General features: G+C 38.5%; 3 protein-coding genes across 4 annotated transcripts in view; 2 read left to right on the top strand and 1 right to left on the bottom strand.

The window, feature by feature from the left end:
* The first annotated feature begins 795 nt into the window (after positions 1-795).
* On the top strand, positions 796-7,377 carry LOC131467996 (protein disulfide isomerase Creld1). The gene is made up of 11 exons (XM_058641817.1): positions 796-1,051; positions 2,194-2,314; positions 2,406-2,488; positions 2,699-2,809; positions 3,716-3,807; positions 4,291-4,470; positions 4,568-4,663; positions 4,746-4,829; positions 5,616-5,711; positions 5,876-6,016; positions 6,113-7,377. The coding sequence occupies exons 2-11, from the start codon at positions 2,198-2,200 to the stop codon at positions 6,331-6,333; spliced, it is 1,221 nt and encodes a 406-aa protein (XP_058497800.1). The 5' UTR covers positions 796-1,051; positions 2,194-2,197; the 3' UTR covers positions 6,334-7,377.
* A 4,095-nt stretch (positions 7,378-11,472) lies between these two features.
* mbd4 (methyl-CpG binding domain protein 4) lies at positions 11,473-15,811 on the bottom strand. Its single transcript, XM_058643116.1, has 8 exons — positions 15,721-15,811; positions 15,333-15,568; positions 14,455-15,161; positions 13,313-13,378; positions 13,088-13,222; positions 12,853-13,002; positions 12,341-12,444; positions 11,473-11,782 (listed from the first exon to the last, which is right to left on the bottom strand). The coding sequence occupies exons 2-8, from the start codon at positions 15,512-15,514 to the stop codon at positions 11,708-11,710; spliced, it is 1,419 nt and encodes a 472-aa protein (XP_058499099.1). The 5' UTR covers positions 15,515-15,568; positions 15,721-15,811; the 3' UTR covers positions 11,473-11,707.
* A 1,235-nt stretch (positions 15,812-17,046) lies between these two features.
* The window catches only part of ift122 (intraflagellar transport 122 homolog (Chlamydomonas)), a 37,177-nt gene continuing 31,229 nt past the window's right edge, over positions 17,047-22,994 (top strand). Inside the window, exons 1-7 of one of the 2 annotated variants that reach the window (XM_058643517.1) lie at positions 17,047-17,229; positions 20,818-20,884; positions 20,982-21,066; positions 21,160-21,238; positions 21,328-21,404; positions 22,395-22,461; positions 22,545-22,691. In XM_058643517.1, the coding sequence (XP_058499500.1) occupies positions 17,186-17,229; positions 20,818-20,884; positions 20,982-21,066; positions 21,160-21,238; positions 21,328-21,404; positions 22,395-22,461; positions 22,545-22,691 (566 nt within the window). In that variant the 5' untranslated portion in view covers positions 17,047-17,185. Of the gene's footprint in view, positions 17,230-20,817; positions 20,885-20,981; positions 21,067-21,159; positions 21,239-21,327; positions 21,405-22,394; positions 22,462-22,544; positions 22,692-22,767; positions 22,859-22,994 lie in introns of those variants that run through there. The other variant, XM_058643518.1, reaches the window with a different exon arrangement.

Here is a 22,994-nt window from a genome sequence, read left to right as displayed (position 1 = left end):
TACTGTTTTAAATGCGTCTTGGAAACAATACATAGCAATTCAGCAAATACAAAAGTTGGCATATGATTTGTGTTTTGACACATTTTGAAAAATAGGTCCTGTAACTGTAAGCAGCTGATAAATATAAGTAATCATGTTATAGCAAGTGCTACACCTGCTTTGACATACTTTAGCAAGTCAATAGTTATTATCATGCTATTACATATGGTGTTTTACTCTTAATATTTTGATTATATTTCTGTTATTATTGGCTGTTAGAATGGCTCTTAAACTGGGATTGGGCGGTGTCATCTGTGTGGCAGCTGCATGGAAAACAGACTGCGGTCGCATTAGCCGCCCCTTTATTTATGTCAAGTGCGCAATTGATCCAATGTTTACGGTAACAACAAACCAACAGTCCCCGTAGACTGTTTCCTTCTTCTTCTTCTTCATGTGAATGAACAAGAGGGCTAGAACTTGTTTGTTTTTTTAGTCATATTCTTTAACAAGATGTAGCACGCTCAGAAGTACAGAAGTTCACATTTATTATCATCACTTATGAACTGACTCAATTAAACAACGTTATACATATATAAATACACTTCACTGTAAAGCTAAACTAAACCATACTACGGTATAGCACATGTAAACAAACATGTGTTTTAAATTAACCGTTAAATTAAAACCTATAATCATAGATATGGGCAAAATGTTACACACTGGACCTTATTTTGAAAACCGGATGAAGATCAGCTCGCGAGGGCGCAACGCGTATACCGTAAAGCTCAGAATTCCCGCGCACTGCTAATGTAGGAGCAGCTGTTTGACCACGGAAATTCAAATGACGGCGTGACCGCAGCGAAAAAGCACAGAACCTGCTGGAAGCTTCATTTCATCCTCAGTCTGCACTGTACGACAAAACAAGTGACGGTGTCAAACAGCCTTTCTTTCTGCGGCAAATGGCAAACCTGACGCATTAAAACCGTCCGTTGAAAAATATGAAACGATTCTTTTATTGTATGAACCAGCAGGGAATCAGACTATCGTCAGTGGTGCAGCGGACGTGGTAGAGGTAAGACTACAGCTGTTCGGCTTGCTAGCTATTTAACGTAAACAAATACGGTTTAATTCCTGTGTGGATAAATGTACAATATAATCGGGTTAGTGCAGCTGTGTCAAGACTTCTTTATTGTAGCCTGCTAATGTGTGATGATACAGTGAAAGCTTGGGCTAGCAGCTAACTATCGACTTTAACCGGGGTTAGTTAGCTGCTTGTGTGTGTGGTGCTGATGCTGAGCTAACAAGCTAAGCTATTCATGGGGTGTAATATGAGCATCTAAACCAGGCCAAGCTGTGTGTCTCAAAGCCTTTTCTTACCAATACTGGTGATATAAGAGCATCTGGGGGACCAGATACTAAGCCACGCGATGATTTTATCTAGTTATGTGTAGTCGATATGTTTTAATTAATCCACATTATAAAATAAATTAAAAAAAAAAAAATAGTAATCAAATTCAACTTTATTTGTAAAGTACTTCAAAACAACCACATTTGTGCTGTACAAAATAATACATTAAAGGCATAACAGCTCACATGAGGCATCTAAAAAACAACTAAAATAAATTAAGACATAAAACATGGGTAAAAGTAACAATAAAATATAAAATAGCAATGCCAAAATTGGTCTACAGAGAGCCAGCATTGACACATTTTCAAAATAAAAGCTGAACACAATGAGGTTAAGAAATAAAATAATACATTTTATGAGAGCTCATTTTTACCGTAGAGGCTTTCCAGGTTTGAGGTTTCTTAAAATTCTGCAAAAATGACAACGCTTTGTACATGAACATGTGGCACAACATAGTAATTAACGGATGCTTTTACCAATTAATAATATAACAAATTAGCAATTTGTGATTACCATTTTGTCCATAACTGAGAAATTGTTGTATTTATATATGCAACTGTGTTCTTTGTTTTGTTATTTTATGAGAATCCCTTCATTCATATTTTAAAGTGTAATATTTGTGTTTAGTAATGTTTTAATTGATGTCTGATCTTTGTACACCTATTAATGCAGTGTGCTGATAATGAAGGATAATGTAGCTAATCACACTCTTTAAATAACTTTACATTATCTGATTATTGATCTCTGATAAGTAATACTGTTTATTTGCCTGACTTGCTGTTTTTGTTTGCACGTGTCCTCTGCAGGATCATGTGGTGGGCCTGGCTGTTCCTGCCTGCTCTGCTGCTCCTCTCAGAGTTATCTGTGGCGAGAGTCCAGACAGCATCATGCCAGACCTGTCGTAAACTTACTGAAAGTTTCATCACGGTACTGCAGATCGTTTAGTGAACGACTATTCATGTCCTTTCTGTTCCCGTTTTCTGGGTGTTTAAAGACTTGAATATGTCCCTCTTTTTAGGGCTTGGAGAGAACAGCTAACAAAAACTTTGGGGGTGGTAACACAGCCTGGGAAGAAGAGAAGTTGGCTAAATATACCCGCAGGTAAGAGTTTTTTATTTTATTTTTTGAAAATAAATATTAATTTTACATAATCCTATGGGAATGCCAGTCAGTGCATGGTTTCATGTCTCAGAAAATGTAATCCTGTTACATAAAATAAACATTCTGAATAATGTGAGTGCATCAGATTGTTCTTCTCTTGTCCTCATGTATAATATTTTTTAACTCTTAATTGTTGTCTTCTTGTTTAAGTGAGACTCGGCTGCTGGAGATTGTAGAAGCTGCCTGTGAGAAAACAGACTTTGAATGTAACTGGCTGTTGGAGCAAATAGAAGACCAAGTGGAAACATGGTGGTTCCACAGGTAAATGTGGTGTGTGTGTGTGTGTGCATGTGTGTCTGAAGCAAGTGTTGTTTTTCCTGATAGCATCACTTTCAGTCAGCGTGAAAGCTATAAAGTAGGTCATTAACAGGATCAAGCAAAATATGGTCTTGAGGGGTCAAAGCTTTAATTTGCAGCGGCTGTCAGTGTGTTGTTAGGGGGCTGAAAAAATAGATTCTTAGATGCATCATAATTCTCTTGATCAATTATGATGATCAGTTAGTCATAGTTAGTCATAGCCATCTTTTTGCCTCTTCTCTCTTGCGCTGATGCCATGGAATTGTCTCACATGACGTATAAAAGAACACAGAACATGTAGAGTGATAAATATTGTTTACATTTATCAATAATTTTGGGCTGCGGACTTAGCCAATAATTTTGTTGTTCCCAATATTTTCCTATAGATGCATAAAGCAGAGTTGTAAACATTGTTCTGTTTCTGGAAGGGATGGGAATTTGAGCAAAAATGCAGTTTGAATATTTGAAGTTATTATTTGTTAAATATCTGACTGTTTAGTGCATGAGAGCTAGTGAAAGTAATGGTTAATTGTAAAAGTAATTGTAAAGCTTCAGCATACATCAATAATCATTTTATAATCAAATTGTAGCCTTTTAAATCGCAGTCAAATCAAAACATGAAGTACCGAGAAATTCCACCCCTAATGGACACAGTACGAGATCTTAATTAATGGCTGAACAAATTGAAGGTTTGACTCAGAGTAACTGAACCAGTCTGGTGTTCCTATCACGTTGATCACACTTAAACCTGATTTAGCTGCGTGAGATTAAGTTTTAATCCCACATTTTAATTTGTGTTGGTTTCATCTTCGTAATTATGTTTGTTTAGATGTATTATTACACCGCTGTTCTTTCCTTGTGTGTGATCAGGCAGCAGGAGGCACCAGACCTGTTTGAGTGGCTGTGTATAGAGGAGCAGAGACTCTGCTGTCTGCCTGGACACTTTGGACCTGACTGCAAAGGTTTGGGAATTCCTACAGCCACATGTTATCAGTATAGAAATCCTTATTATGTCTAAAGCCTGCCACACACTAGATTTTAAAAAACGTGGGAGACCACAGACTTGACGATCCAGTCAAGACGCAGGACCACACACTTGGCATTTAATCAAACGATTTCAGGGAGGAGATTCCAGGGATTCACAGAAACTTGTGGGCACCATCAGTTAATAGCTGTTGTGTGTGTGTGTGTGCGCGATGTTTTGTGCTGAGAACTGTTATACTACATATTACAGGATAATTTGGCCAGATAATCTGTTTAAATCATCTTAAATTCAGAGGGCACCCACGATTATCAGAAGGGCCAGATCTGGACTGAAATCTGGCCAATTATCCAGGCTTTATTGGGCTTTATTGTTTAGATTTTGACTACATTGATTTGATTTTGTCAGTGTATTAAAGCTCTAGTTTCCTCAGAATCACTAATGACATGTTTGTCTAAAACAGAGTGTCCGTCAGGACCTGGTGGTGTGTGTGGAGGCCTGGGTCGCTGTGAGGGGGAGGGGACTCGCCTGGGTGATGGCGAGTGTGTCTGTGATCCTGGATACTCGGGCCATCTGTGTCAGAGCTGCGCTGATGGCTACTACAGAGAGAAAGGCTCCAATGAAAGCACAGGAGGCTGCGCAGGTGCCTCAGTTTATTCAGATTCTTTTTTTCAACCTTGTTTTTTTTGTTTTTTTTAATCCACCGTCTTAACTGTCTTCACGTCTCTCATCATGTGTAGCTTGCTACCACTCGTGTAAGAAATGCTCAGGACCACAGGACTACAAATGTCTGGACTGCAAACCGGGCTGGATCCTTCATGACAACAAATGTGTGGGTGAGTGTGGCTTCGGAGGCAGTGATTCTGTGCAGGTCTGCCATAGATACGTTGTCTGACTGCACTTGTGTGTCTCTTGCAGATATTGATGAGTGTGGAACAGAGCTGGCTCGCTGTCCGTCCAACACGTACTGTCACAACACAGACGGATCTTATGAATGCAGAGGTAGGATCTCTTCTCTTCTCCAGTTACTGCTAAGTCATGAATCTAGTGAAAACAGTCGTATATTCTTCCCTCACGATGTGTACATTTTCTACAACTTGCACTTTTTTGTTTACTACAAAAATATTAAAAACATGTGGAAATGAAAATGTCCTGTTAATTCTTTGTGTTGTTGCTTAGCAGTAGGTAGCTCAAACTAACGTCAGACCTTTTTAATGGATGATTTGGTCACATTTTTGCTTGTTGTCTTGTTTTATTTATTATCTTGTTGTGGGTTAAGTGTTTTTAGCCACTGCTTTTTATATTTTTTAATAATTGGCAATGAGTGTTTGACTGTTTGTCAAACTGTTTGTTTCTGAAAACAGTGCAGACACTCATTTAAATCCCTCCCTATCGCACCCCGATTCTAGTCCACCTTCCCCAAAGTAATAATAATGGGGAAAAAAAATAAGTAATTTTGGCTTCACATTTTTTCTCTCAGAAACTTGATAAATGCTGTTTTAGTGCAATCAGACTGTTTTTTTTATCCTCAACTTCTTTTGATTAGGTTTAGTTTTTTGATGACCTGTTTGATGTATTTAATATTTAGTTCTTAGAGTACAGAGCTCCACTCACTACACGTCTGATAATCAGCACCAGTCATAGGAAAATTCATATTCCTATCTCTCCTTCTCTATATGTGATGACTGAATGATACAGTTTTATGTTGTATTTATCATGATATAACTGTTATAAATGTGCTAAAGTGCAGTATGCAGCGTTGACAGCAGAGATTTTGTTTGTGTGCAGGCTGTGACCAAGCATGTGTGGGATGCATGGGTAGTGGACCTGCCCGCTGTAAGAAATGTTCACGTGGATACAAACTGAAAGGAGCCAAATGTCTCGGTAGGCAAACATGAACATTTGGTCCTGATGTAAATTTTCTCTTATTTCACATATATTCACATATGAAGAACACAGCAGAAGATTATCTGGGTCAAACACGTTCACAGCAGCAGGAAAACTTGGGTTACAGCTAGTAACGATCTTTCCTTTGCTTCCTTGTACAGATGTAGATGAATGTAATGAGCGTGCGATAGCGTGTCCAGGACTCAATGAGGCCTGCATCAACGAGGAGGGCTCCTTCCACTGTGACTGTGCTAATGGCTTCATCAGAAGAGACAGCATTTGTGTTGAGAATAAGCCACCTGGTTTGTATCTGGACCCGTTTAATTCAAGCATACGATATGCTGTGACGTTTACAGCTTCTTACAGAACTGTCTTTTCTCTTCCCGTGCCTCCCTCAGTTGACCCAGATAAGGGTCTGTTTGACGACATGACGGACGACGAGGTTCTCGTGCTGCAGCAGATGTTCTTCGGCATCATCATCTGCGCCCTGGCCACACTCGCCGCAAAGGGCGACATGGTTTTCACCGCCATTTTCATCGGAGGTGTGGCTGCCATGGCCGGATACTGGCTGACGGAGAAGGGAGACTACATGTTGGATGGATTCCTGAAGGGACGCTAGACTGCCTGCGGCCAAAGCCCTGGAATACCAAAAGGTAAAAGCGGACGAGCCTTGACTGAGACAGGAAATATTCACTACAATGCTTGCCTTTCAGGGATTTCTTTTGTTTTGGGGAGTTACTTGAAAGGGCTCGGGTTTATGTTAATGAGTAGGATAAAGCAGGAAAAAAGCGAGAACTTTTAAGGCGACAAAGCCATAAATCTTGAAGAAGGCCACATTGCACTGATATAAAGGAACTAAATCCCCTACCTCGACTCTGTTGGGATCAAGGGTGACGTGAAGACCACTACTGATTGTTACAAGTTTATTATGCATCCGAATATCTCATCTGGCCTCGATGTTGCTCGAGAAATGATGTCGTTTTCTTCCACACAATCAAAAAAACCTCCAGTCCTCGTGTCCATTGTTTATTCACTATGTCACTTCTGTGGAGCAGAGCTTTCCCCGCAGTTTGAATGCTACACACGGGTGTGGATGAGGACATTTCTAGAATTTCCTTAAATCAGCCCAAACAGAAACTCAATGGAACTCTGGGATCCTTTCTTCATAAACCACGGGTTATTTATGTTCACACAATGACTGTTTTTAATTCCTGAATGTTTCTTTTTGTAGTAACACTGCATGATATAACAGGAAGTGTAATGAAATAACTTATTTTGGCATGGAACTTTTAGCTGCTGCTGGATCACCAACACAACTGCTGTTGAGCAATTAATGAGTGTTTTTAAGGGAAAAATACCAGCTCTATTCTTGATGATGTTAGCCATTTTCTGTTGCCTTTATTTTTTTTTAATGAAATATTTATTGGAAGAATGTTTTATTAGGTTTTTGCTCATGAACATTTCTATGTACTTTTGTGTGTTTTTTTAATGTATTTCATTATTTATTCAAGCAAGCAGGTACTGTAGCATCATGTTAAAAAGCCCTGAAGCATCACTTTTTATCCATCCCTCCATTTAATTTACTTTTGTTTTTCACCGGGTGAAAAGTAGTGTCACTGTCATTATCTATGTTTGCTTTATAATAAAAGTATGTCACTCCTCATTTTTATTTAATTCTGTGAAGCTTCCTTTTACTGTAAAGAAGAATAAGGAAATGTTCTTTTCTCTCAATTACATCATAAACTAAACTAAAAGAAATGCAGAGACCCATGGACGGGGACGTCACTGATTTTACACATCAAAGCCTGTTTGTAGTTGTTGAAGTGCACTACTGCATGAAGAGATGTGAAATTATAAACTGTATAACCATCAGATATCAGGTTTTTATAAAAAAGAACAACGCATGGAATAGAAAAGATAACAAAATCAAGTTAAAATGTCTTGCTTAAAATAACCTCATAGAATAAAGGGGTCCCTGACTAATGCAAGCTTCAAAATAACATGTGATGGGTGTTTGACTCAGAGAGATAGAGAAAGCACTATGTTGGCACTGTGCTGTTTATTTTTGCAGAAACCTTTCCTGCAATAATGGGAGAGTAAACAAACTGAGGAGCTCTATAGTCAATAGGAGCGCTCTCTCTTTCTCTCTGAGCTGCCCTGTGATTGGTTAAAAACCTCCCAGTGATGAGACAGAATTTGCAAAGCCTGTAACCAGAGTCCAGAGGAGGAGCAGGAGTTGCTCTCTGTCTCACATCGCTTGATTTAAAGTATGCTAAAGTGTTATTATATATGTTATTATTGATCAGTGGAGAGAGACTGTACCTTTTACACAGACTTAAATTAGCATGTGTCCCAAATCTGAACACTTCCACCATTCCCAGTTCAAACTTAATGGCAATTCAATGTATTTAAGGCCCCTTTAATATGAAGTAGGATGGAAAAATGTCGTGAAAAGCAAGGTTTACTAAAAACATCGATGACTAACGGCCGGAAGAACCCAGGTTCTGTGTTCCCGTTAACGCCGAGCAGAGTTGAAGCTGATTTAAAAACGCATGTGCATTGCATTGCATTACTTTGCCCTGTGAGTGAATGGAGTTATATACAGTGTTGCTGTAAGTCTTTTAGTAACGGTCCTTACTTCTCTTACAAGATCACATCTATGCAGTAAGATTGAAAATGCATTCGTATTCTAATATATTCAGAGTGTAAAAACCTGTGAAATGTCCCTCTGGAGTTCTTTAATGGCTTTTACAGCACTAATTACACGTTCCTCGTGCATCTTCTTGTGTTTCGTGTTCACGTAACACTTCTATCTGAGGATGTCGAGGTTCAGCCTATTTGAGTGTTCCACTCCAGTTAATGGGGTTGAGGCGCAGCAGCTCTCTCTCCTCCAGGGCCTCCTGGGAACGTGTTAGTGCTCTGTCCTTCCACCTTTGCTCCATTAGCTGCACACACACACACACACACACACAGCACAGACAGCATCAACAGTGGAAGTATAATACATGTGTCAGAGCTAGGACTGCAACTAAGTATCTTGAGTAGCAGAAAATGTTGAAAAATGTTGATCCTTGTTTTACGAAAACCTGGAAAAAATGTTGTTCTCCAATGTCCACAAAGCAACATTATTCAGTTTTAATTATTTCTTTGTTAAATGGAGCAAAAATACCAGGAAATATCCACATTTAATCGATGCAGCCCTCGTAGGAGCGTACCCTCTTGTTCTCATCTCTGTATATCATCATTGCTTTGCTGTGCTGCATCCTCCTCTCTCTGTCACTGGACACGGCGAGACGATCCACTTCTTGGGCAAACTCGGTTTCCTTGAATTTAGTGGCAAGCTGCAGCTTCAGTGCTACACTTTTCTCCTCCATCTGCCTCTTTAACTGCTCTCGCACCTCCTTCCTACCAGCAGGAGAAAAGACTTTGGTCACCGGACATCGGACAGGACGTGTTTTCAGTGGTGAAGGTATGCAGGTTTTCTTTTGTTTACCTGTATTCTTCTCTCTCACTGCTGCTTCCATAGAAGGGTTTTCTCCACACTTGGTGATACCTGACACATCAACTACAAGTCAGTGACTTAGAGCTCCACACATAATCACTTTAAAGTTCATTTACATGTATATGACAGGTTTAAAGGTCCAGTGTGTCAAAATAAATCTTACACACTGGACCTTTAAAATAACGAGTGCTGGATAGATTTAAAATACAAGTTAAAAGATTATAAAAAATACAATATAAAAACATTACATCAGTAAACCTTAAAAGAAACAAGCTGCTTTTTAGCTTTTTGCCTAAATGGATGACATATGGATGTTGTATATCTGCTCCTGGTCTGTCCTTCTGTCTCTACCTCGCCTCCCTCTTCTCCCTTTCCCTCCCCCACCTCTCCTTTGTCCCCATTTTTCCTTTCACCCCAACCGGTTGAGGCAGATGGCCGCACATCTGGAGTCTGGTTCTCACCACTGATGCCGAGTGCGTGCTCATTGTGTGAACTAATGGGCTTTTCTTCTCTCTATAATATTGTAAAAGTTTCTGCCTCATTATATACAGTACTTTGAGATAATGTACAATATACAAGCAAAATGTAATTCAATTAGTTAATTAAATTAAATGAGTTAACCTCAATGATGTGGATGGAGTATGGTGGTACAAAAGCCCAGTTAAATTTATAGATCTCGTCTTTTCAAACTGCCATAGTTTTCCACCTGGTCACATACTGTAATTCCACTGTTAGTGATTTTATACATTGTTTGGCTAATTTTATTGCTCTACGGTATAACATATTGTTTTATTGCTCTAGTTTTACTGTTCTGTTGTCTAACTCTGCCTCGCAGTGTGACCTGATATTCAGTATCAAAGTCAATGGACTGGATATTGGCAAAAGAAAATCCAGTTTGATCCCAAAACTGTAAATATGACGTAACCCTAATTTTTAATTCAAAGAAGAAAAAAAGCTAAACCGATAACTAAAATGTACCTGGAAGCCAGCACTGGTGTAATAAGGCGTGCTTCTCTGTGGTTTGTCTTTCAGTAAATCTCAGTATAAATCTCCTGTCGTACCTGTAATGCTCTCTCCTCTGCAGGATCACTGCCCTCTGGTGGTTATGGTGGTGAACAGCTGGAGTCTCCAGACTGACGGTGCGCGTATGGACATGAGGTGGATGTAATGGGTTCAGTCTTGGAATACTCTAGGGAGCAGATTTATAGAATATATATATATATACGTATATATATATATGTATATATATATATATATATATATATGTATATATATATATATATATATATAATATAGAATATATATATATTATATAAATATAGAATATATATCTTTGAGTGTTAAGAAAAGCGCTATAAAAATACGATGTATTATTATTATTATTATATATATAATTATATATACATATATGTATATATAATTATATATATATTATATATTTATATAATATATATTATATATTTATATAATGTATATATATATATACGTATACAAATTATATAAATATATAATATATATATATTATATATATATAAATATAAATATATAAATCTGTCTTCCCCATGAGACACGAGGACAGTCACAATGAAATCTACGTGCACCTGATTGCTGGTCTGCAGCCGGGCTGAGTCTGAGATGATGGGAAAGGTCACGGGAGTGACCACCAGGGAGCGACTCTGCCGGACAGGAGGTGTGGTATGAGGAATATACACTGGTGTGCAAGGTATACAGATGGCTGCTGTGGTAATGAAGGCAGAAATAAACAGAATTATATTTAATATACTACTAATATTAAGACACACGTGGAGAAAACAGTTTTCTTACGCAGTCTCATCTTGTAGTTCGAGCTTCTGTTCGTCCACCAGAGAAGTGCAGTCTTTGTGTGGAGTAAGATTTCCCAAATTCTTCAGATCCTGAACAATTTGATTTTCCTTCTTCATTCCATTACCATTAAATCATAACACACACACACAGAAGAACTCATTTCAGTGGCAGCACTAGTTAGAGATTAAACCGTGGCGTGCCTGTGCATTCGCTGATGCTTTTGCAGTGGCAACAGTCGCCTTGGGAATCGGGTTACCAACCCAAATAAAAGAGAGCTGCTGAGTGTAATCACATGCACCAGCGCACACACAACAAGGCAGATTATTAAGCCTTAAACAATGGACTAAACAAGGACAGTAAGGACGTGTGTCTCTACATCATCTTACAGGAAAGTGAGCCGCTAGACTGACTTAATAATTCACCCGGGAGTCATTCCACCTTTTAAAACGTTTAATTATACATATCATTATGTTATTATACACACATTTAACGTTTTTAAAACAAAAAAACCCACTGATTTCTTTTAATATTAAAACGGCTGTTTAGCATGAACCTGAATGTAAACATGTTCATCAAAACGATGTGAACATAATTCATCATAATGCTTTTTAAGATAAATGCTGTCACTACAGGCTCCACAAGTCTTCAGATCCTCCTCCTTTGTCTTTCAGATTCCAAGAGTTTCGTGGTTCTCCCACAGCCAGGCGTGATATTTGTTTAACATGTGATCCTCGGGGGTCACCTTGATATAAGAACACACATAAAAAGTCTCCATTAATGAACATGAAAGTAATCAGTAATGTTGAAGTCAACATTACTTAAGTAAAAGTCTTAAAGTATATGACATGTACTGTACTTAAGTATCAAAAGTATCATTTTCTGATATAACATGTACTTAAGTTTTAGAAGTAAAAGTATTAAAAAAGTGAGGAGTTAGGATTGAGCCATGGTGGCTCAGTGGTAGGGCGAGTTGTCTTTCAACTGGAAGGTTATGGGTTTAATTCCTGGCTCTGCTCGTCTATATGTGTCCTTGAGCAAGACACTTAACCCCATGTTGCAGCGTGTGAATAAATACAGACCATAATACCAACTCTTCTTCTTCTTCTTCTGATTTTATTTGGTAGTAACGAGTAACAAAGATAGTTAGAGGTAAATGTAGTTGAAAATGTAAAAGTAACAGTTGCTAGAACTATAAATAACAAAGTAAAGTACAGATATGTGAATTGTGTACTTAAGTACAGCAACAACACTGAAAGTAACAATCCACTTCAAGTAGAATCATCATAACTTTAGTACTCACATCTCTCCACTCTCCCACACAGAAGATCCTATAGGAGTCATTGCCGTATTTCCCAATCCCGTGCAGCTCGATGGGGTAACGCCACTGTTTAGTTAGATATTCATCTGCATAGACGAACAAGAAAAAGATATATATATGACTACTACTATTACCATATATTACTATTATTGCTGGTCATACAGCAACCATTACAGTTGCTGATGTTCCTTCCATCCACACCAAAGCCCATGGAGAAAATCAGCACTTTCATATCACAGCCCTCTGGAGTTGTTGATCAGTAAGTTTTTAGTGTGTGATGTTGTGACTTTGGTGTTTGAAATCCTTTGTTCGGTTTCATCAAAGTGACACAAACCTACTAAACAAAGCAGCAGTAGATCAGCAGCTACTGTGTCCCAGTGAGGTAAAAACGTTGATTTTCTCAATGGACTTTGGTGCAGGAGTGTGAGCAGCTGTAAAACAGTTTGTTGAGAGGCTAAAATCTCTGTTCTTGTCCTGTGGACATTCATAATCACCTGAGAAGCGGATGAGTGTTTTGGCTCTGAGCTCATAGAGGCCAAGTGGTTGCATGAGTTCAGATATGGGCTTCCAGTCGGCCTCACGGGTCAGTTCTGCAGACGAGTACTGGTCGAAAAACTGCCACAGCACTGGAATGGCAACTTTACCTGGTTTTCAGAGTGAAATATTAGTTAGTCGGTACACTATCTAATCTATCCAGAGCTTTGTGAAATGTGTTTGTTATGATCTTACCAGTGGTCCGGTTTAGGAAAATTGTGGCAACCAGGAGCTTCCACGGGTCATGGAAGAGTGTTTCTTGTACCAGATTAAAGGGAGAACGGGGGGGCGTCCACTTCTTGAAGACCTTTCTCCTGGGAGGGCTAAGTCCTGAGTGCGGACAGTGAGCACATATCAATATCAACACACACTTAAGCTTTCACTCGACTTATTTGAACAGATGAAGCATTAAAACGTTACCATCGTTTGAGAGTTTCCCACTGAAATAAGGGCTCGTTTTCCGTTTGTCATCCAAGCTCTTGGGCCCTAGGCAGACAGGACGAAAATACACCAGCAATGATGAATGTCTGAAATATTCCTGTCCAACAACACCTTATAAATGAATGTAAGGAGAAATAAAGGAGACATGGAAGCTAAAATCAATTTGTTCCAAGTCTGACTAATGGACGCCCTCGTATATATTACAGTGACGCGGCAGAAACTTGATCTTGCTTCGTACACATTATGGATTCATAAAGTATGGAAGCCATATGAGCGGCAGCAACTCATATAATGTATTAAGACTCCCAAACGCCAGCTTTAGAAAGATGTGGGGTCGGGTTAAAGTGCTTTTTTTTAGCCAGGTTTTTATTTTTGATGTTTTATGTATTTAATCCTTGTGCCCTCGTCAAATTTACTACCCTCTGGACACCTTTGTGGCAAAAATGTACCCATACGAATAACTGCAATTAAATCATCATGCATCATAAATAAATCACTTAAACAACTTCAAAGTTGCTCAAAACTACCAAACATTTAATCCTTTTCAGGATTTTAACCCTTTAAAATGCCAATTTCCTTATAAATAGTATTGGTGGTGATTAGAGTCTTAGATATATGAAAGATTAGCAACAAAACTGATTTGATTGCATTAGTATTTTTTTCATTTTTCTCCCTCTGGACACCTTTGTGGCCAAAAATGTACATGCACAAAATCTGCAATGAATTCCTCATACGTCAATATTCGTTTGATTTTGTTTTGCTGGAATCCCTTAATCAACTTCAGCCCTGATCAAAATGATCAAATATTCAATAATTTCCAGGATTTTAACCCTTAAAATGCCAAAACATTTTCCATATGATAAATAGTCGGGTGTGGGGGTGATTCTTGGAGTCTTGGATATGTCAAAGATTAGCACCAAAATGTATTTGATTGCATTAGGATTTTTGTATGCGGACACATAAAAGGGTTGTTGAAAACTGAATGATTGCCTTTGTGTTAAAATGAGAAATTCATGTTTCTGCACAGGATACGACGATGAATCCAAAGTAAAAGTAAAAGAAAAAAACTGCAAACAACTGAAGTGAACTTGCTGCTGTCAGACAGTGTAGATCATACTTACTATTTTGAGTGTCTCTCACTGGCGTGCAGCTGTTCACAGGGACGTCAGGTAACAACACCTTGTCTTCCACATTTATACGACTGTCGGCGTCGGTCTCCTGTTCAGAATTAGGCTCGTCGCCACCTTTGCTGTGAACATTTTTCATTTTTTCACCTCGTTCACCCTCGCTGTCACTGTCAGTGGCGGGGTGAACATTCAGAGTAGGAATAGACGACTGTGCGTCTCCCTGTTTGTCCTCGTGATCAGTGGAAGTGGGTTTTCGTTTGACAGATGGAGTCGTTTGTAGAAGTTTTCCTCTCAGCCCGGCTCTCTGATGACTCCTCTGCAGTATCACGTCATCCTGCACGACTGCATCTTGTACACAGGACTCCATAGTCTTATCAGTTTCCTCTGGAAAAACATCACTGACATGATTAGTATCATCTGCACTCTTTACATCTGCTTCTGGAGTTCTTCTGCGGGAGGAAGAGGCTCTTGTAGATTCATTTGGAGGTGGATCCAGGTTTTCTGTCGTCTCCTCTTGTTTATTAGCACGCTTTTTCTTTGTTCTCCCCTTTCTGATTTGGGTGGGAAGCATTTGTGACGCTGCGGTGACATCATCCTTGGATGCGGTGAAACTGAAGAGGCTTATGTCCAAGTTGTCTTCTACATTTTTGAGGAGGAAAGCGTGCAGGGATGACCTTGACCGGAACCTCTGCCCTTGAGGACTGAAACGACAGAAATATCAATAAGATACTGATCCATATGCAAAGTCTGAAGTCAGGGACTGAGTCACTCTAAACCCTCAGCATAATTACAGCAAATACTGATCTGATCTTTTGTTGTTTCTCTTTAAAATTCTGTTTAAACAAAAAAGGATTGTAAGTAAACAAAGTCACCTTGTAATATACACGTCCAGTTTGCCTGCTGTCTTGCCTCCTCGCCTCTGCCGAACCTCTCTGATCCAGCCGGTGGGCATCGTGGTGTTAATGTGGCACAAATCCTCTTTGTCTTCTTTACTTTGGTTGTTTCTGTCTCCACTGGTCTCCAGCTGGATGACGTCACTGTCTATGGGATGCATTTCTTTACAAGCAGCAGTGTTGTTGTTTGATCCTGGCTGTGATGGAAGTAGACTCTGAGGTGGTAAAAGTAATAAACAAACACGATGACGTCAAAATATCGAATCTCAACATCACATACAGTAAAATCACCACATACTGTACATCAAAGATCAAAGTAGAATGTTATACAGTATAACAGATTTAAAAACTGCACCACATGACTTACGTGCTTAAAGGCGTGGAGACGAGTGTGTCCTCTCTGTCCTCTCTGTCCTCTTTGTGAAGCTCTGAAGACAACACCGAGGGTGGAAGTGAGTTTGCTGTGAAAACACACAACAGCTCCTCAGCGTGCAGGAAGTAGCGAGCACATCCGAGCGGTGTTGCCAGATCGGTCAGTTTTCCGCATTGGCGTGGTCTTCAGGGAGAATGTCCCAGCTTTGCAACATTTACGTATAATTGAATAGGATAAAGTGGTAGAAGATGAGTGAGTGAGTGAATAATAATATGGCTGAGGACAAGCAGGGTCTATGGACTCCCATGTGCAGTTTGGATCCGGAATATATGAACACAATTTACATTCTATTACATAGGACAATTGTGGAATATTTACTGATTGATGTTCTTTTATGTCTGTTTGTGACTGTATAAGTTGAGATGTATGTAACTGTATGTATGCATATTTTAATGGGATACATCAATGTACCCATTGGGAGTACGGATAGAAATTGAATTATCACTACTATCTGGTGGCACTATTACTGTACATGTGATACATGATATTCCTAAATGTGCTGTCCCTCTTAATATAACACAAATAAATGGACATAAACAAATACATTCCTAAATTTATGAAATTAGGTTTTTATTGGGTTATTTTTTACAGTGTTACTTTTTTGTCACATCCAGGTGTTTCCACATATTGGTTAAACTGTTAGCACACGCCTTTAACGCAATTAAGGTCACTTTAAGCGGATTTTTGTGACTAGAGTTTTGCGAAATAGAGTTACTTGCCTTAGAGTTCTTCAATATCTAGTGACAGTTGGACTGTAACCTGGTAACTTATTCTAATGCTATATTATTCTGAATATATATCGTTTATTTTAAAATGCTTCATTCTAAAACAGAAATCAAACTATTTTGTAGTTTTGGTTATGTTCTTGTATTTTTATGGCTTTTGGTGTGTATGGCAAGCGGCAACTGAATTGTAGATATCTCTAATTCCAGTACGTTATTACTAGTAGTCATAATTCAAGTTCAACATATCTTTAACTAATCTCAATTGAAGATATCTACATTGTCCCTTTTAGATATCTTGATTTAAGTTTCAGAAAGTCAGAATGAAGTAGTAGCTATCTCAGTTTTGACTCAGTAAAAATGACGTCACAGATAATCACAATTCAAACTAGTCGCACAATGAAATCACGACCAGTCAAAATGTCACAGATATCAGTGTTTATTATTATTATTATTATTATTGAATTATGAGTCATTAAATGTTAAAAAGCCTTGCCATAGGTGTAAGCTAACACTGATCTTGCGTCTTTTCACTCAAACCTGGCAACCCAGAAGTGGCGTCTGCTCACCGCGAACGAGCACGAGAAGAGCTTAGTACGAAAAACGGATCCATGAAACCAACAACCTGTTGATTCACAAAACACCAGCGTTGTTGTTGTTGTTGTTGAACGGGGGAAATGAGAGCCGTTCTTGCGTGGAAGGAAACCATTCGTGACCAATGGTAAGACTGTGACTATTTGTGGACGTGTTATCTAGCAGCCGCAGGCCCAGGTGCTAGGATGCGACGCTATGTGGTTAGCAACGGCGGTTGCTATGTAAACTAGGGTTAGCAAGCTAACTTAGCAATTATGTTGTAGTTGACAAATGACAGTGAATTTGAAGTCAATTTGACTTTCTTGTGTATATCTCCACACTATCGCACATTAATAGATAGAGTTTTAGCTTCCTGTTAACACAGTAAGAGATATGAGCTAACAATGTTAAGCTAGTTGCTGTACTGTTGTGTTTTGAAATGAGTTAAATCTGGGTTTTAAAAACAGTGATGCATGAAAATGGCTTCAAATAAACTGTGTTTTTTTAGTCCATTAAATGTCAAATCATACCACCCACCCTGTGCTGTGTATCAGTACTTATCACCATGAGATAAACATGCTAATTAAATAAATCTTGTGATAGTAATTGTCAAAAATGTTGCACTGCTGCTTTTTATTTCAACATTATTCTAACCTATAACCTTTTAATATTATATATATAATGTTTTTTCAATAATCCCCCAGCTGTGTCCCAGTTTTATGTCAAGGATTAAAGTTATAAACAGTTATTTTTCCAGTTCTAGCGGCTCGAGTCTACTCTTTCTTTTTTCTTTCTTTTCCATTAGGAATAGAACCTGGTAAATGTTTTAGCACCTGCTCTGGCGAGGTTCCATGTGAGCTGTGTTGATACTAAAATGTGACGTCGACAGACTGCTGACCACTGAGTCATGAGCGTGATGTCCGACACAGGAATCAAGCCGAACTATAGATCAGTTAAAAAGACTTAAAAATCCTGAAAACATGCGTTAATCTCCAACATTTAGCAAGGAAATTTATGAAATCTCAATATTTAACAGAGGAGTCTGGTGTATTTAGCGACAACACTGCTGAAAGCTGGCGACCATGAGATGAATCACAACCTGTTCAGCCGTATTTCAGCCGAGTCTGTGCTGTGGTCATGTAGAAAGTTCTGAACTAATCTTGATTCTAATGATTCAGAGCACAGAAAACCACTGCTTTATTCGTCACTAGTTTGTGTGTTTGTGTCTTGTATAACACAACATCACTGAAGTTTCATGCAGCTGTGTGATGACGACTCCGTCCATGTTGAGTGGGAACTATAGTAATGGAAAACGATGTACCTGATACCCAAACTGTATAGAGTCAAGGCAATTAGTGCTAGAACTGTATAATGGGAAAGTGTTATTATTACATGAATATCCCTCACCTCATCATTTCCTCCCGAGTGTTTTGAAGAAACCATGCAGCCTTCATTTAACTGATTAACCTAATCAAAACTCAAATTAAGTTTAGTCTGTCCACTGTGGGCTATTGTAAAAACACACAGGTCCAAACTGGCGCACCACTGTAGAGCTGACCCAGCCCCTGATATCAATGAAAAAACAAAAATTTATACAACTAGGTGATTGTAAACTTATTTAATAGATAAATCTTGTATATTTTACAAACTGGACCTTTTTAGGTGCTAGTTTTAATTCAACAGTAACAACGTTTGTTAACAGAGAGTCGTACTCACATGGGCAGTGATTTAAAATGGAGCACACAGGTGGACTGTTTGTGCAGGATATTGGCTCCGAGGCTGCGTTTCCTCCACAGACTCGTACTGGTGCGAGCAGCACTTCCATCATGTTGACATTTTACTCCGCTGCACTGCAAAGCAATATTACATAAGGCTGTGTCTGCCAAACTATTTATGTTGGGACCCACTTTTTTTTACGATGACAAACTATCGTGGCCCAATTTACAATACAAATTGCAACATGAGCAAATGTGGGCAAATGTAGAATGCTGACTATTTATACTGTCATGTTTGTAACATCTAATAAGGTTTACCAGACATTAAAGTGACACTCACACAGTTTATCTTAAATCTAAAACTGAAGGTGATGTCATCAGACTGGCACATAGGCAGACATTTAGGTGTAAAATAAAGCAGTTTTCATATGTATTGTAATAAGCCCTGCGTCTTTAGTCTGGCACTTTATTCTCACACAGCCAGTGTAACATTTTAATGTCTGGTTTTACAGAGGAATTAATCACAAGTTGAACACCAGGTGTTGTGAATGATACTGTATTCGTCTCTACCTTTTTAAAATGTTTTAGGGCAGGTGCAAAAAAAATGGATTAATTTAATACAGTTTGTTCTGTATACTTTACTCTGTGTATGGTATGTCCTTGACCTTTGTGTGCCGTTTTGCTGTCTCTGTCATACTGTGTGTATTGTTCTGCAGCTGCTGTAGCATTTTTGTTTTCAAAAAAAAGAAGAAAAGTCCCTGTGGGGCAGCAATAAAGTGTATTTGATTTGAAATATTCTGCTTTGGGGTCTGTAGCAGCCAGTAGGAGATGAAACATTGCTCAGACAGAGGAAAGAAAAGACTCAGACAGTAAATTTCAGAAGATTCTGGAGGCAGATGTCATGTAGTCGAGAAAGGGAACAGTTTCTACTGTGAGCTGGAACCTTCTTTTAGCTTTTGGCAGGTTTGTTTAGACCCATGGTTCTCAAACTGAGGTGCATGTACCAGTAGTGGTATGCAAGTGTCCTCTGATGGTACTTGGAGGAGATATATATATATATATATATATATATATATATATATATAGATAGATAGATAGATAGATAGATAGATAGATAGATATATAGAGGTGGAGGATGATGATGAGAGAGCAAATCATCTTATTGGGAATAAATCTGCCTCCTGTGAAAAGTCTGTCGCTGACTTTGCTCGAACTATTAACACCACTGTATTTTAACGTTGGTGATAATGGTGTTACTTTGAGAGGTCAGTGTTTTCTCATATGTCTCTAATGTTGGCAAAGTGCTTCAGGCTGGTTTTAAAAGCATGCGTGGGAAAAAAAAAAGATCCAGTAAAAGAGAAGGATTTAAAAAAAACATTAAAACAAAAGTAATTGAAAACATTAACAAGTCCATCCATAGACAGATAAACAGAGTGTGATCCAACGCACACCTCAAAAATCCACTGAAGTGTTTTTTGGAGATGCACAGCATCACAGTAGTTGAGCAGAGCCTTTTAAAAATCTGTGGATAATAAATCACAAACATGCTGTGTGTGCAAGACAGCCGAAAAATATCTGAGTTTGAAGAACGGATGAAAAGGCCCAGGTTTTAGAAGCTTCATCTTGTTTGCTAGAGCTGTGGCATATAGAAAATTAGTTTTACTTAAAAAAGAAGAAGTAACTTGCCCATGCATGCCCTAATATCATTATAATGAGTTGTTTCTCTATGGGTTTTATTTATTTACATTTTACAAATACGTTGTTATTGTGAACAATATATAATTCAGAATCAAAAGAAACATTTTTTTTGGGAAATCTGTGAACATTACAGATCATTATTGTGATAGAATTTTAAGATATTTTAACATATTATTATTATTATTATTATTATAATATTTGACCTGTTTCCTTCACACATGCACAAATGGAGAATAATTCGATGAGGGGGAAATTGCTACTGGTCAACTAAACAACTGACATGTCAGCATAAATCCACTGTTCTCCCTCTGTCTCTCTTGCAGTGTTTATGACCTTGCCTTCAAGCCAGATGGCAGCCAGCTCATCATCGCCGCAGGGCTTCGTGTCCTTGTAAGACTTTCCTGTTGTCAATGAAGTCTCAATGTATACAAAGAATACAATACTTTACCTCATTCTAACATTTCGATTTATCGGATTATGTTTCCAGGTTTACGACGCGGCAGATGGGGCAATCGTACAGCCTTTAAAGGGACACAAAGACATAGTGTACTGCGTGGCCTACGCCAAAGATGGTACACGAGTGGCTCATCATGTGAATACACACCCGTTTCCTGTCGTTCCGGTGTCATTGTAACCTTTCTGACCTCTGTTTTATTTCCATGCAGGAAAGAGGTTTGCCTCCGGGTCAGCGGACAAAAGCATCATCATCTGGACGTCTAAACTGGAGGGTATTTTAAAATACACGTATGTTACACTCTTTTTTTAAATCTATATTAATGTGTCTACTGTGGTTTGTTTTTCCTACAACGTTCTGTATTTTTTATCGTCTGTAGACACAATGACTCTATTCAGTGTGTTGCCTACAACCCTGTCACTCACCAACTGGCCTCTTGCTCCTCTGGTGACTTTGGTGAGTGATGTCTGAGTGTAATTCTCTTCTGTTCTATTATTAACAGTACTGTAAACTAGAAATGCGCTGAAAATAGCCAAAAAAGGATTTTTTTTATTTTTTCTGATATGTTCGATGAGATCCTCCTAAATATTTTCATAGTTTCTTAATTGATTTATTCTTTTGAAGTATGAATATTAATCTATACAATTGCAATGCCTTGACTTGTGTGAGGCAAGTACACACAGTCCCAGCCATAACAACAAAATTAGATTTAAAAAACAATGGTACAGATTTGGCATAATCATTTCTTATGGTTTTGGATTCCGGCCAACAATTTCAATTTCGATGCATCCTTACTGTAAACCATTGATTGTCCAAAGTGGTAGATGGTGAGAGGTCACTGAAAATAAATAAATAAAGGAGTGAAAATTAAGCTTCAAATAACTGCAAAAAATTAATAGTTTGCAAATTGTCACATTTAAGTGGATTGATAAAGAAAAACCCATAAAAAGCACTCACCATTAGTTAATCAGGATAATCATGAATGGTGAAAGTCTTTATATTATATATCTTTTATATTATATAATATTTTACTTGAAAATGTTGTCTAGCTCGCCAACATACAGTCTTAGGTATTTATTTTGGCGTGCCACAAGAGGGAGCCTGCCTCTGTTCCAGTGCTTTTAATGATTCTTGTTTTTTACTTCAGTAAGTGATAAAAGTGTTTAAAATAGGTTTTCTTAGTAGAGCTAGGGGTTATTGTAGTAACACTATATATTGGGGTATCATTTTCTTCAGTATCAATGTAACTAAGATTCATTGTATTGTATCAATTATGTTTAGGCTCATTTAGACACCAAATTTCACCCAGCCTTTGTCTTTAGTGACATGTTTTTGTAATTCAGAAAAATGTGTGAGATTCTAAGAAAATGTATATTAAACCCATTTATCACAATATCTGATTTAACAAGGAAACAACAGGCAAAGACTGATCTTTTACATTTTCAGGTTTGTGGTCACCGGAGCAAAAGTCTGTGAACAAACATAAAGTCAGCAGCAAAATAACCTGTTGTGGGTAAGTGAAAGTCTTTAACTGTGACCACCTGTGACAGTGTGAATCTTTAATGTGACACAATTAACGACGAAGTTTGATTACAGGTGGACAAATGATGGCCAGTATCTGGCCCTCGGCATGATGAATGGAGTAGTGAGCATACGGAACAAGAACGGAGAGGAGAAGGTTAAGATCGAGCGACCAGGAGGCTCCTCCTCTCCTATCTGGTCCATTGCATGGAACCCTTCAAAGTTAGTGGTGGGGGGTGGGGGGGAGAAAAAAATGGGATTGTGATTGGTTTGTTTGTGGCCAGCAGGTGGCAGTGGTCAACCAGAGAGTGACGGCATTGACTCTCCTCTCTGATGCCCTCTCCATCCCATCCAGTGACAGGAGCAAAGCTGAAGCCGCGACTTGACAGGTTCATTTAAGAGAGAGGGGAGAAAGATGAAACGCTGCAAGTGCAGGGGGAAGAGATGACAGTGATGAGACAAAAGGAACTAGATGTACCAGATATGTTATTGTTGGTTCTCTACAGGAAATATGAGGGGTCATCA

Source organism: Solea solea, chromosome 11 (genome assembly GCF_958295425.1).
Source record: "Solea solea chromosome 11, fSolSol10.1, whole genome shotgun sequence".
Taxonomy (NCBI): domain Eukaryota; kingdom Metazoa; phylum Chordata; class Actinopteri; order Pleuronectiformes; family Soleidae; genus Solea; species Solea solea.
This window is presented reverse-complemented; position numbering and strand designations above follow the sequence as displayed.

Coding starts and splice junctions, on each gene's coding strand:
- LOC131467996 (XM_058641817.1), top strand. CDS start 2,198: ATGTGGTGGGCCTGGCTGTTCCTGCCTGCTCTGCTGCTCCTCTCAGAG. Junction 2,810..3,715: donor GAAACATGGTGGTTCCACAG/GTAAATGTGGTG, acceptor GTGTGTGATCAG/GCAGCAGGAGGCACCAGACC. Junction 4,471..4,567: donor AAGCACAGGAGGCTGCGCAG/GTGCCTCAGTTT, acceptor CATCATGTGTAG/CTTGCTACCACTCGTGTAAG.
- mbd4 (XM_058643116.1), bottom strand. CDS start 15,514: ATGCATCCCATAGACAGTGACGTCATCCAGCTGGAGACCAGTGGAGAC. Junction 13,223..13,312: donor TGGGAAACTCTCAAACGATG/GTAACGTTTTAA, acceptor GTCCGCACTCAG/GACTTAGCCCTCCCAGGAGA. Junction 13,003..13,087: donor TTTCCTAAACCGGACCACTG/GTAAGATCATAA, acceptor TCTGAAAACCAG/GTAAAGTTGCCATTCCAGTG.